Consider the following 14604-nt stretch of genomic DNA (forward strand, 5'->3'; position numbering starts at 1 on the left):
GGTCATGTGTTGGAGTCAGGGGACATACAAATAATTGTATTTAAGATCATCATAATTTTAGTCTGTACTTGCCAGTGTGTAAATGTCTACTTCAGAATTATTTGCAATGTTTAATTTTAAGTCTTTAGTCATATGATATCCTCATAGTGTTTTCTATCTTTGACAGGAATTAAAAGGTGGAAAAGCTTATGCAAAGGTAAGTAAGTGTTCTTTAACTCTTTTGAAATTTGTAACATCACTCATTGCTATTTATAAGCTTAAAAATTAAATGGTTTGCTTTTCTAATTGCTGTTCAAACTTGGCTGTTTTTAAATAAAGCAACTCGGAGATTGAATAGTTGGATCCAACAATAAATTATAGGCATGTTCTTTCTAAGTGCTGATTATGGGATGATGTTCTTAAGTTTCAGCTTCCTTACCAGAAGATGATTTCTGGTTTGCATTAAACAATAGCAACTGCTAATTCAGTCTCCCCTGTGAAGTATTCTCAGTCCTACCCAACGCCCAGTGGAATAGGACCCCCTTTGTGCTCTCTCAGTGCTCTGTATATACATGGCCACTACCGTCCTTTATACTTTTACTAGCTATATGGAATGACTAATGAATGTCCTCACTTTTTTGCTAGATAGAAGGAATTAATAATTAATGCTACTACCAGAAACCCACATACCCTCTTTTATTTCCAGTCTCTGTGATGGTATCTCCATCAATCCTATCATCTAAGCCAAGAACCAGGACACTAGCTTCAGCCATCAAATCCACCTAACTCCCTGAAACTAGTTGATTGCAGTGTCAATTAGTATGCTCTTTGCTCCAAGTAACAAAACACTCTCCTCACCCAGAGATTTTTTTAATCTCACAAAACACGTAGGTATGAGATAGAGCTGTAGATGTGAAATAGAGCTGCTCCAGGATTTGTCAGTCCACTGGCTGAAGGACATCATCAAGAACCCAGGTTACTTTTCTTTTTTTATTCTCATATTCTTTATGCGATGGCTTTGACCTTGGCTAGCTCCCTTTGTGGTCACCGGATGACTGGCTGCTAAAGTTTTAGTCAGCACATTCACGTATAACAAAATCCTGCTGCATCTCCATCTATGACTTGCTTTGAGTGAGAAAACTTTTCCTAGATGGCCCTCAGAGGATTTCCCCATACCTTTTATTGTCCACATTGGATCATATGCCTACTCCTAAACCAGTCATGGGCATCAGGAGTGGATTGCCATGGTCAGCTTAGACTCATCACAATTTAACAATCAGCGAGAGGTTGGGTTACTTTCTTTGTGCACAGGGATGAGCTAAGAGTGGACCCTTGAATAAAATCAGGACTTGCTAGCAAGGAATATGAGGGTGTTGAATGGTGGTTAGGCAAAAAAAAAGCAGGCTGTACTGTGATTGACAAATCTTCTTGATTTCTCCCTTTTTTTTCTTTATAAAGTTCTTTTTTATTATTGAAGTACAGTTGTTTTACAATATTGTGTTAATTTCTGGTGTACAGCATAGTGATTCAGTAATACATATATATACATTACAAGGTATTGAATACAGTTACCTGTGCTATACAGTAGGACCTTGTTGTTTATCTATTTTATATATATAATAGTTAATATCTACAAATCCCAAACTCCCAATTTATCCCTCCCCACCCCCTTTCCCCTCTGGTAGCTGTAAGTTTGTTTTCTGTGTCTGTGAGCCTGTCTCTATTTTGTAAAGTTCATGTAAGCTTGTGTCTTTTTTTTTAGATTCCACATATAAGTTATATCATATGGTATTTTTCTTTCTCTTTCTGATTTACTTCACTTAGTATGATGATCTCCAAGTCCATCTACACCCTACAAATGGCATTGTTTTATTCTTTTTATGGCTGAGTAATATTCCAGTGTGTGTGTGTGTGTGTGTGTGTGTGTGCACACACACACACCACAACTTCTTTATCTAGTCATCTGTTGTTGGACATTTAGGTTGCTTCCATGTCTTGGCTGTTGTAAATAGTGATGCTATGAACAGTGGATGATAAGCCAGAGGGCTGTTTTTTATTCAATACATGTGTTAACTGCCTCCCATGTGCCAGGCATTGTTCCTGGCACTTTTCTAAATATTGGAGACACAACAGTGAAAAAAACAGACAAAACTCCCTGCCTTTGGGGAGCTTAAATTCTAAAGGAGGATTGGGGGAGGGGGACAGGCAATAAACAAAGTAAATACGAAATGTTTATATATATGATGTGCTGACAACTACTGAGGAGAAACATAAAGCAGATAAAGGACAGACGGTGACAACTGCAGGGGAGGGAAGGGAGGAGGCAGGTGTGTTTTAGAGCGATCAGGGGAGGCCCCTTTAGAGAGATGACATTCAAACATAGACCCGGATGGTGTGAGGAAGGAAGCTGTAAGAAGATCTAAGAGAGGCTGTGTCAAGCTAAAGGCTTTGAGGTGGTCTTTGCATTTTCATGGAAAAGGACCTGTGGCTGCAAGAGTAAATAAGGAGAAGAGCAGGGGGAATGAAGTTGACGAGGGGCCGTGCATGCAGGAATCAGAGCCTGTCAGCACAGACGAGTCTTTGAAGGAGTTGTGCTACAAAGAGGGGCAGAAGGGTGGCCGGCGAGAGGTGTAGGGTGAGGTCTTGTTTCCTCTTGTGCGTTAAGATGGGAGAAAATCCAGCACGTTTGCGCGCTGGTGGGAATGATCCAGGAGAGAGGGAAATTCCGGAATGCACAAGAGAGGGAAGAATCCCTGAAGCAGTGACTGGGTGAGAGGAGAGTGGCTGGCCTGGGACGGGAGCACGGCCAGTTCCCTTACAGCCAGCGGGAAGGCGAAGGCGAGGGCTGGCGGCAGGCAGGGGGCGGAGCCTGTGGAAATCCAGTGCTCTTTGGAGGGCTTTTATCTTCTGCATGAAATAGGAAGCAAAGCATCAGCAAAGAGTGTAGTTGGAATAGGAGGTGCTGGAAGTTCAAAGAGCAAGGCTAATGTATGAAATAGAGCATGTGGATGACGTGTGATCACAGAGCTGAGTCTTCACATGTTCATTTAGATGTGACTTTGCCCTGGACATATCCAGGCTTTTCTGCTGATCTCTTGGACCCCTGCAAGAGGCATTAAGACCAGAGTGACCATGTGAAGATCAGGTAGATGTTACCTGTGGCTTGACGTACTTCTGACTTACTTCATTTGGAGCTTGTGGACCTTCAGCTGGTCTCTTAACTTCTTATTCTTCATCCTTTTTGTACCAGTTAAAAACCACCAAAATAATGCTCCAGCCTACAATTAAAATCTCTATCTTGAATGCCATTCATATGTGCCCACTGCATGTTTTAAAGCATTAAAGCAGGCAACTTAAAAACACAGCAGCGTTGAAGTATATAATACTTTTTATTATGTATTCAGGGAGATGTGCTTAATTAATTACTAGCTCAAAACATTTTTTTGTTAATAAAAAACTATATACACTTAGTCATGTAGAATAGACTTAGTTTGTTCAAAAAATAATGATATAAGGGGGATGATTTCTTGTACCACTTGGAAATGAGAAACATCATAGGACTGAGCAACAGAAGAAAGATCATAGGGCAATCTTTGGTAGCTGCAGAAAATGGGGACCAAACTTAGGTAGTAATAAGAGGGAGGAATGGTTTGAGCTGAGCTTCTGGGTAACTAAGCAGGGAAGGTTGGTGTGAGGGAAGGAAGGAAGAAAGCTTCATAAAGAGAGATTTAGCTCTAAGGGGTATCAGCAAGGCAAGTGTTGTGGAAGGTGGTGAAGAAGAAGGAGCTTGTACCAAAGAGAGTATGTGATACACTTAAATCACTTAGTTCTTGTGCAGAGAGTGAGAACTTAATAACCTGCAACTATCTGCAGTCGCCAGTGGTTAACTGGAAACAGAGCCAGACCAGAACCGGGGGAGGCGAGTCTGATCAGTTTTCTCTGTACACAACTGACCATGACTGGGCTGCTAGTATCTCGCGTAGTGCAGCGTGAGCGCCACTGCTGCTTGCATTGATTTCCGTTGTTTAATACGCATTATTTTTACATTAACAGTTATAACAGTTATATTAGCACGTCAGATCTGTGATTTCATTTTGCTTAAGGCAAGAGTAGAATAGGTAATAAATTTTTACAAAAAGTGAGCCAATTTTTAAGACATACTAAGCAAAGAATTAAACAGATAGTGTTAAGTTGCAAATGACTGAAGTTTGAGACAACTTGGATAGAGCACACGGGTTGAATGTTTATTTTAAAGAGAATATGATAGAAGCCTAGTAGATATTCTATTAATATAATTCTCTTTCTTTTCATAGCTGGGCTTTGCAGATCTAAACCTGGCAGAGTTTGCTGGATCAGGAAATACCACTCGTCGCTGTTTACTGGAAGGCTATGACACCAAAAATACAAGACAGGATAATTCCATTCTTAAAGTAAGCACGTTTCCAGATTTGCATGTCAACACATGAGATTCTCTGCCTTTAAATAAGCAAAGGTATATATTGTCAAGGGCAAGATGGGAATCAATCCTGAGATCATAAGCTGACCACACTACTGAAATACTCACCAGCTAGGAGAGAAAATTCTCCAAATCACAGAAGCACTGAAAAGGAGCAGATGTTCGCTTTCATGGTTCTGAGGTGCTCTCTGGTGCTTTGAACATTTAGGGAAGAATACACACAACCACCACAGCAAAAGGGCTCACTGAGAGGAAGGAGCAGCTTGAATGAACAGTTTAAAATGTTTACGGCTTCCAAGAGGTGATTTCCAAAGCAGCTGTGGTGGGCACGTAGAAGTCACTGGGCTCTCGCCCAACAAGTGAAGTGACAGGTGGAACTCACTTTGGACATCTGCCCTACTTTTTCCAAGTACCTTCAGCAGCCATGTATTCTGGCGAACGCACAGGGAATACACACTTCAGAGAGCTGGTAAAGTACCTTGCACCTGGTACAACTCACTGCATAAACCTTTTGCTCTATTTTAGTCAGGTTACGCCATTATAGCAAGTTATCTCATGATAAGAAAGGAAAATAGGGGGAGTGTATAGCTCAGTGGTAGAGTGCATACCTAGCATACACAAAGTCCTGGGTTCAATTCCCAGTACCTCTGGTTAAAACAGACAAACAAACAAACTAGTAAACCTAAAATTACCTCCCCCAATTAAAAAGTAAAATTTTTTAATTTTGGAAAAAGGAAAGTAATTCTGTATAAAGACTGAATGTCAGAAGTTAGTGGACAAAGAATTACCCTGTAACCTAACAGTTTTCAAATTCACTTAGCTTGTGCCCGGCACTGAATAAATTCTCAAATCGTGACTGTTGCTAAGGTTGTCATTATTACCATTATCATTATCATTCCCAGAAGAACATAGTAAGATCCTAGGGCTGGTTCTTAAAAGGCAGCCAGCAACTTGAGAATAGCAGCATTTTTAAAGTGTTAGCAAAGCTTTAGATGCTGGTCCAAAATCGCGAGCAAAGGCCAGACGCATTCTACTCTCACAGGCCGTCAGCCGGCACCCCTGGAAGCATTACAATGCCAAACACGTTGGAGGGAAACATTCCAGACGCTTAAACACTACAGGAATCTGGGAGGAAAGACAGATAAAATAGACCAGAACAGCGCACACCCACAGGATCGTTCCTGGTGAAGCACTTGCTTTCTGTTTCCATCTTTTCCACCCTGATTTTTGCAGATACAAAGTTTTGAGTGTTAAAAATGATTTTTAACCTATGTCTGTATAAAGCAGCAATTCAGTACTGGAAATAACCCAATTCAGTAATCGTTTTATGTAATACTGTCTATTTCTAAATAGAAAATACTGGACCAGGTACTGTCAAGGGTGCACAGATTAGCAGAACATGGCTTCTCCTCGCAAGATCTTTTATAATTACAGTATTTCTTTTTCTTATGTTTAGGTTTTGATCAGTATGCAACTGATGTCTGGTGACCCCTGTTTTAAAACGTAAGTTGATGCTCAGCGAGTGAGTTATTTATCTGAGAGTGTAGTAGTGATTTGTTTGTTTGAATTTTCACATTCGTATTTTGTAGTGTTGTGGGCTAATATCAGCAAAGGAATAGTTCTTTTCCCAGGACACTGACCTGACCCTCATAGAAGTTACCAGACAAGCTCTGCACACTCTAAATTACTTAAGCTACGGGTCTTTTGTCATCTTCAGGTTTTGGGTGAAATTATACAAATTAAAATTTTTAATTTGATCTCTGTGGACTTTCTTATTTCTTCAACAAATACCTATTAAGTGCCTTTCTATGTGTTAGGCCCTAATTTTGACACTAGAGAAATAGCAGTGGGAAAAAAAAAAAAAAAAGATCAAGTCTCTGACATGTTGGAGCTTATATTCTAAGAGGAAAATAAACAACAAACCAACAAGTAAATATATAATATAAAGATGGTGATGAGTGCTTTGGAGAAAAATAAAGCAGGGTAGGAGGGCCACGGTGGGGAGGAGTGCTTTATATTTATTTAGTCAGGAAAGTCCTTCCTGTTAAAGGGTATGATATTTGAGCAGAGACCTGAGGGAGGTGGGAAGCAAGCTTTGCAGATGTTTGGGGAAAGAGCATTTGAGGCAGAGGAAACAAGGACAAAGGCCTTGAGAGAGGAGTGTGTTTTGCATGTTCAGGTGGCTACCTGGAGCCCAATACGTCTAGAACAGAGGGAATGAGGGTAACAGGAGGTGAGATCAGATGACAGCGTCTTGTAGGCCATTATAATAATAGTCTCGTAGGCCACTTAGAATCTGAGTGCAATAAAAAGCTGCTGGAGGGTTTAAAACAGAGGAGTAAAATGATCAGACTTACGGTTGGTGGATAGAGAATAGATGATTTGTGAGGAGCAATGAGGGAGCCAAGGGCAGAAATAGGTAGATGAGTTAGGAGAGTGTCTCAGTAATGTATGGTCTGGGCCTGAGTGACTAGAAGAGTGGGGTAAATTTATTGAAATGAGAGTCTATAAGAGGAACAGGTTGGGAACTTGGGTGTTGGACGTGTTAAATTTGAGATCCCCCTTTAACATCCAGGTAGGCATTTTAAGTAGGCAGTTGACTATATCACCACAGGGTTCAGTGGGGAGGGCCAGACTGGAGACAGAAGTTTGGAAATCATGACATTAGCAGCACATAGATGCTAGTTAAAGCCATGAGCTTTGATTAAATGACCTAGAGGGAATGAGTATAAATAAAGAACAAAAGACTGAGATGTGTCTACTATATATATAATAGACAAACAACAAGGACCTACTCTACAGCACAGGGAACTATATTCAATATCTTGTAATAACCTATAATGGAAAAGAATCTGAAAAAGAATATATATGTATGTATGTATGTATGTATATGTATAACTGAATCACTTTGCTGTACGCCTGAAACTAACACAACATCGTAATCAAAGACACCTCAATAAAATAAATTTTTTTAAAAGAGGGGGAAAAAAAGACTGAGATGTGGGACACTCCAGCATGTTAGAGGCTGGGGAGATAGGGCAGAACCAGCAAAGGTGCCACCGATGAGACAAAGAGGAAGGGACCAAAGGAGATTATGGTCCTGAAACCAGGTGAAGAGTGTGTTTCAAAAAGGAGGGAGTAATCAGCTATGTCACACACTGCTTAAGGAGGTCATGGAAGGCGAGGGCTGAGAACTGACCTTTGCATTTTGCAGAATAGAGACCGTTGGTGACTCTGACAAGCACTGGTGGAATGCTTTTAGACTACAGCCATATTGGAGGGAGTTAAAGAGAATTTTGGAAGAGAAAAATTGGAGACAGTGAGTATAAACAATTAGGAGGAGTTTTACTATAAAAAAAAAAAAGAAAAATGTAGTTATAAATATAAAGAGGCTATGAGGTTAAGGGCAGCTTTTTGTTTTTTAACATGGGAAGTAGCACAGTGTACTTGTATCCGATACGAATGGTCCAGTAGACAAGGAGAAACGTACTGCAGAAGAGAAAAGGGACAGTTGCTAGAACAGTGTCCTTGTCAAGAGGGATGAGGGCAGAGAATATGGCTACAGATGCAGTTATATGAGAAAAGGAAACGTACGGAGGTTATTTTCAAATTGCTCCTGATTTCTTAGTGATACAGGAAACAAAGTTATCATTGAAGAGCAAGGATGGAAGAAATGGAGATGGAGGTTTGAGGAAAGAGGAAAAGATGTGTTAAAAGTCTTCTCAGAGAGTATGGGAAAAGGCAGTAGGATGCCTGCAGCAATCTTGATGACACCTAATCATTTAAAATGAAACTTAATCAGATATTATTTAAATATCTGAGAGAAAAGACAGAAAGGTAAACAACTACTTCCCCATGCATTAGCTTCGTGCTTTTAATAGCAACATCCATATAATTCTCTACGTACATACGGTGTTTTATAAAGATGAAAAAATATATATATAACACAAATCAATTCTTGATTAAAATTATGCATTTTCCTATAACTTAGCCTTCCTGTGCTGTTTTCTCTCAAAACATGATTTCCTGGCTTCTTTCTTTATTTCCTACTCTTTTGGGACTAAACAGTTTTTGCTTCTTAGGTAACAATATGTTTTCCTGGTGGAATCAGTTTAGGGTGAAATGAGAAAATGAGCAGCAAAATTTAGTAGAAGAAAATGCATTCCTCCTTAGGAGCTTTTTATGAATGTTCCCTTTCTGGCTCTTTCTCTGCCATTTTATCTATTTATGAAACTCAGATACTGAAGAGCTCAAAAATAGATCATCTTATGTTCTGTGTTATCTCCACAAATGTAATTCTGAGAGTCTAGAGTTATAGAGAAAGACTTTTATAACTCATTAGCATAAACAAACTTTACCTAACCCCAAGACACAAAAGTATTTCTCAGGAGAATCAAACCCCCAATATTAGTTTTCTCTTTTCTTTGAATACCTGAAATTGTGCAACTGTCAGTGGGAAAAGAGCAGCTCTAACCCGTCAGTGCACTTTCTCATACTGAGTACGGACTGAATGGAAAAATATTTGAACTGCTAATGTGAAAAGTAAATTACTTTTACCAGGTGCTATTTCAGTGTATTATCAAATATGTACAATCTCAGTACTTCAGAGCTGAAAAGAGCGTTGGAAGTTGTCTGATCTGGTGAATTTTTTTCCAGAATATTTAGCCACAAAAGTCCTTTGCACAAATATATTATGAATCCCATATATAACATTTTTCTATTAAGGGGGAAAAGGTATAGAATCCTGCTACCCCCTGAAGTGCCTAAAGGAGCTTCAGGAAGCCAATTTCAAAAATATGGATATAATCCATGTTCTCCTTTTACAGATGAGAACACTGAGGCACAGAGCAATTGAGTGACTTAGACTAAGTGTTTGTCTGTAAGCCATAGATGTAAATCTCTGCTAGGGAGGTTCATTGGACTGTTCTCTCTGCTTTTGTCTGTCTTTAAATTTTTCATGATACAAAGTTTTCAAAAACCTACCAGAGAAACAGAGTACAGTGGATCCTTAGCATTCTCAGAGTCAAGTTCTAGTTTTGATACTATATGAGCAGATCTGTGACTCAGATTGCACAATTTTTCAGAAACACAAATTTTATACTAAAGTCGGTATTTATGAAGACAGCTGGTAAGCCAACCTCTAACCAGCCACTTGCCCTGAACTCTGTTTTGTATTTCTCTTCAACTCTTAAAATAGCCACCGGCTCTTTATAAAAGAATGAAGCTGACTCTGAGAAGAAAGCCAATCGCTAGAACCGATGAAGAAAAAGGAGATTTTGAAGGAGAAATTATATACTGTGCTGGCATTTAATTGTCTGCTGGTAAAGCGGACCTAGGGGTGATGTAACCCTCTTGAGGAGCTAGGGCTCTGGGGCATTACTATTCCAGAAGGAAGGAAATCACCCTTTGCCAAAATGATTTAATTACTGTTACTGTCACCCAGTTTAATTCCTGGAACAATTCTGTAATGTGAATATTATCAACTCCGTGATGTGAGGACATTGCGGCTCAGAGGTCAAGGAACTGATTTGTCCAGGGTCCCAGGACTCACTCACTCACTGCGTGTGCGTTGGTTGCCTGCCGTGTGCTGGCATTTACCAAGCTGAGTAAGACCAGCCGCCTGCTCTGAAGGAGTCTCTGTTGGCGTTGGGGACAGACATACAACGCATGATGTCACTGAGGCATAGAGGATAGGGACCCTAACTCCTTTTCCTGGAACACCAGGAAGATCTTCGCTGAGAGGGGGACACTGAGCTGGGTTTTAAAGGATGAACAGGAAATCACTAAGCACAGGAGGTGTGTAGAGATGTTGCAGGAAGCTTGTACAAGTTTATGGCAGTGTGACCGGGCGTGGAAAGAATATTTATGAAATACCCTGTAGGTAGTAGTGTCACTTTAGGAGGTCATTTCTCCCATACTCTTAACATTACTGTGAAATTGAAACAAAATAATCCCATCCCTTTCCTTCTGTAACGGGGCTGCATCAAACAGTTTCTGATAAGGGATATAAAAACATTTTCAGAACAAAAAGGGTAATAGGATTAAAAAAGTGGCGCATGGTGGGCACTCAGTGACTATTTATTCCACACAGCTCAGTTGTCTCAGGTGACTTGGGAGACTTCAGACTCTAAAATTCGCTAGGAATTTTTTTATTCTAAATTTGCCTTAATATCAGTATGAATTTTCTCCATAATGGTTAGTTGCCCCAGGAATAGAGAAGTTAGTGCAGATGGCTGAAATTATCAAGGATTGGGATTCTTCAGATTTTTTGAGACTGCAGAGCACAGGGCACCAAACTGAAGGTATTGCTCAGAGTGTTATGGCTGTGAAGTCAGACTGGACAGGAGGGAGCAGAGCCAGAGGGAGACTGATGGAGAGAGAGAAAGGGCAGAGGCCACAGGCTGGAAGTTCTGAAGGGTCGAAAACAGGTCTAAGAAGTAGAGGGATGGAGACACTAATCAGGACACCTGTGAAAGGAAAAACAAAGGAGCGGGTATTTAAAAGATAAGAATTTAGACAAGCAGGCATGAGTCACCATCAATGATTAGTGATTCGTAACTGACTAGAGATTCCATTCTTTGTAAGTGTATTTCTTTTACATATTGGTATTTCTTCTAGAATATTGAATGTAGGGTTTTTGTTTTCCTTTTTTTCCCACCAAGCTGCTTTATGTTGTTTAAAATTATAGCTTTTGGTAATTGAAGAGGTAGGTCTAGGTCAGACTGCAATAGGGCCTTGTATTGCCATTCTGAGGAGTTTGAGCTTTATCCCAAAGGAGCTATTAAAGTGATTTAAGTCAGAGTAACATGTGCATATGCACACTTCAGAAAGAGCACAGTGAGGGTAGCATGGAACAGAGGTAGGCAGACTAGTTAGGAGACTCTTACAGTCACCCAGGAAAGGGTGCGAAGGCCAAGCGCAAGTAATTAGTGGAGGTGGAGAAGAGATGATGAATAGGAAAAGTACTGAGAGAGAGTCTGTGGGATTTGGAAATTGATTGGGTATGGATAAAAGTGAGTAGGAAGGAGACAGGCAATATCTAGGATTCTGGTTTTGGTGACTTTTTTCTTTTTTTTTAATTGAAGCATAGTTGATTTACAATATTGTGTTAGTTTCAGATATACAACAAACTGATTCAGTTATGTATATTTTTCAGTCTTCTTCATTATAGGTTATTACAAGAGATTGAACATAATTCCCTGTGCTATATAGTAAATCCTTGTTGCTTACCTATTATATGTATAGTGGTTTGTATCTGTTAATTCCATACACCTAATTTATCCCTCTATTTCTCCTTTGGTAACCGTAAGTTTGTTTTCAATGTCTATGAGTCGGTTTCTGTTTTGTATATAGATTCATTTGTATTATTATTTTAGACTCCACATATAAGTGATACGTAATATTTGTCTTTGTCTGACTTGCTTTACTAAGTGTATTCTCTAGGTCCTTCCATGTTGCTGCAGATGGCAATATTTCATTCTTTTTATGGCTGAGTAATAATTCATTGTATATATATTATACACCATGTCTTCCTAAGCCAGTCTTCTGTTGATGGGCACTTGGGTTGTTTCCATGTCTAGGCTGTTGTAAATGGTGCTTCTATGACCATTGGGGTGCATGTATCTTTTTGAATTAAGAATTTTCATCTTTTGCTGAAAGAGAAGGAGTGGGATTACTGGATCATGTGGTAGCCCTATTTTTAGTTTTTTAAGGAACCTCCATACTGTTTTCCATAGTGGCTGCACCAATTTACCTTCCCACCTGCAGTGTAAGAGAGTTCCCTTTTCCCCACACCCTCTCCAGCATTTATTATTTGTAGACTTTTTGATGATGACCATTCTGACTGGTGTGAGGTGATATCTCACTTTAGTTTTGATTTGCATTTCTCTGATAATTAGCAGTGTTGAACATCTTTTCATGTGCCTGTTGGCCATGTGTGTCTTCTTTGGGAAAATGTCTGTTTAATTCCTCTGCCCATTTTTTGATTGGGTTGTTTGTTTTTTCAGTATCGAGTTGTATGAGCTGTTTATATATTTTGGATATTTAACCCCTTGTCAGTCACATCTTTCACAAATAGGTCATCTTTTCATTTTTTTGCTGTGCCCAGGCTTTTAAATTTTATTAGGTCACATTTGTTTATTTTTGCTTTTATTTCTTTTGCCTTCAGAGACTTACCTAATAAAACATTGCTAGGATTTATGTCAGAGAATGTTTTGCCTATGTTCTCTTCTAGGAGATTTATGGTGTCCTGTCTTATATTTAAGTCTTTAACCCATTTTGAGTTTATTTGTGTGTATAGTGTGAGGGAGTGTTCTAACTTCATTGATTTACATACTGCTGTCCAGTTTTCCCAACACCACTTGCTGAAGAGACTGTCTTTACTCCATTGTATATTCTTACCTCCTTTGTCAAAAATTAACTGACTCTAGGTGTGTGGGTTTATTTCTGGGCTCTCTATCCTGTTCCATAGATCTGTATGTCTGTTTTTGTGCCAGTAACACGCTGTTTTGATTAGTGTAGCTTTGTATAGTCTGAAATCTGGAAGGGTTTTACCTCCACCTTTGTTCTTTTTCCTCAGTATTGCTTTGGCAATTCTGGGTCTTTGTGATTCCATATAAATTTTAGGATTATTTGTTCTAGTTCCGTGGAAAATGTCATGGGTATCTTGATAGGGATTGCTTTAAATCTGTAGATTGTTTTCAGTAGTATGGCCACTTTAATAATATTAATTCTTCCAATCCAAGAGCATGAAATATCTTTCCGTTTCTTTGAATCATCCTCAGTTTCCTTTATCAGTGTTTTATAGTTTTCAAAGTCTTTCACCTCCTTGGTTAAGTAGTTTATTCTCTTTTTTTTCCACTCAATTTTAAACAAGATTTTTTTTACTTTATCTTTCTTATGTTTTGTTGTTAATGTAAATAAATGCAACTGATTTCTGTATATTAATCTTGTATCCTGCTACCCTGTTGAATTCATTTATTAGTTCTAAGAGTTTTTGTATGGCGACAGAGGCAATATGTAGGATTCTGGTTTTGGTGACTTTCGGATTGTGGTGGCACTCACAGAGATAGAGAATACAAGAAGAAAACAGATTGGGGGAAAGAATGAGTTCAGCTGTGCAGATACTTAAATATCACAATAGGATATCCAATTTTGGAATTTAGGAGATCCTGGAATAGGAATAATCTGTCAGTTAATAGGTTTAATGGCAATCTTAAATGTCTATATCCCCAAGGATCTGAATAGCCTAAGGATTCCATGGAACTAATATAGTAACATTTTGAGAATTGGCACATAAAAGCTCTGCTTCACGATCCCCCTTTCACACCTTCCTACTTTATTTCAGGTCACCAAGGGATGGTCTCTAGGAAGATCTGGTTTTCCTCTAGATACCAACCTTAAAAGATTAGGGATGTTTTCTTAAAAAAAAAAAAAGTTCTTATTAGAACTCAGTCTTGCCCCTGCCTGCTTCACAGCTTCTACAGGAAAATAGGAGCTTTGAATGAGCTATTGAAAAATACCCATCACCTCCTCCCAGAGAATCCAGCCTGAAAAATCAAATCTAAACAACTAGGGCTCTTTATTACTCTCCCTGGGGCAGGTGGACTGTTTACAAAGACAGCAGAGGATAAAACCATGGATACTATTTAGAGGTAAATGGAGCCAACAAGTTTATACCGCATAGCACAGGGAAATATATTCGATATCTTGTAGTAGTTCATGGTGGAAAAGAATATGAAAATGAATGTATGTATATTCATATATGACTGAAAAATTATGCTGTACACCAGAAATTGACACGACATTGTAAACTGACTATAACTCAATAAAAAATTTTTTTAAAAAAAAAAGGTAAATGGAGCCAACAAGAGATCTTAGGCACTGGAGCAGGAGATGTGAAGTATCCGCCCCCAGCCTCGGCTACAATGGGGCTTGTGCTGGCCTTCGCCTCACACATCCATCCCTGCCTGGCCTGAGAGTTGAGCTGACAGTTGAAGTCCCCTCCACCAACAGTTCTGGGACCGCACCTCCTCTCTTTTCCCGACTCCATGGAGGTAGTGGCCTTCCTGGTCTCCCAATTTTTGTTGTGTAAAAACCCCTTTTTTTCCCGGTGAATTTTACTCAAGTGTTGAGGATGCTCATATATTATGTGTTGATTTTCATCACTT

At 39.3% G+C, this 14604-nt stretch overlaps 1 protein-coding gene across 3 annotated transcripts in view; it reads left to right on the top strand.

The window, feature by feature from the left end:
• Positions 1–14604, top strand: part of EEIG2 (EEIG family member 2) — a 74734-nt gene that overhangs the window by 30178 nt on the left and 29952 nt on the right. For all 3 annotated transcript variants that reach the window (XM_064488786.1, XM_010975883.3, XM_010975882.3), the window contains exons 3-5: positions 167–196; positions 4293–4409; positions 5892–5938. In XM_064488786.1, the coding sequence (XP_064344856.1) occupies positions 167–196; positions 4293–4409; positions 5892–5938 (194 nt within the window). The remainder of the gene's footprint in view (positions 1–166; positions 197–4292; positions 4410–5891; positions 5939–14604) is intronic.

This window comes from Camelus dromedarius, chromosome 9, assembly GCF_036321535.1.
Source record: "Camelus dromedarius isolate mCamDro1 chromosome 9, mCamDro1.pat, whole genome shotgun sequence".
NCBI classification, from domain to species: Eukaryota; Metazoa; Chordata; class Mammalia; order Artiodactyla; family Camelidae; genus Camelus; species Camelus dromedarius.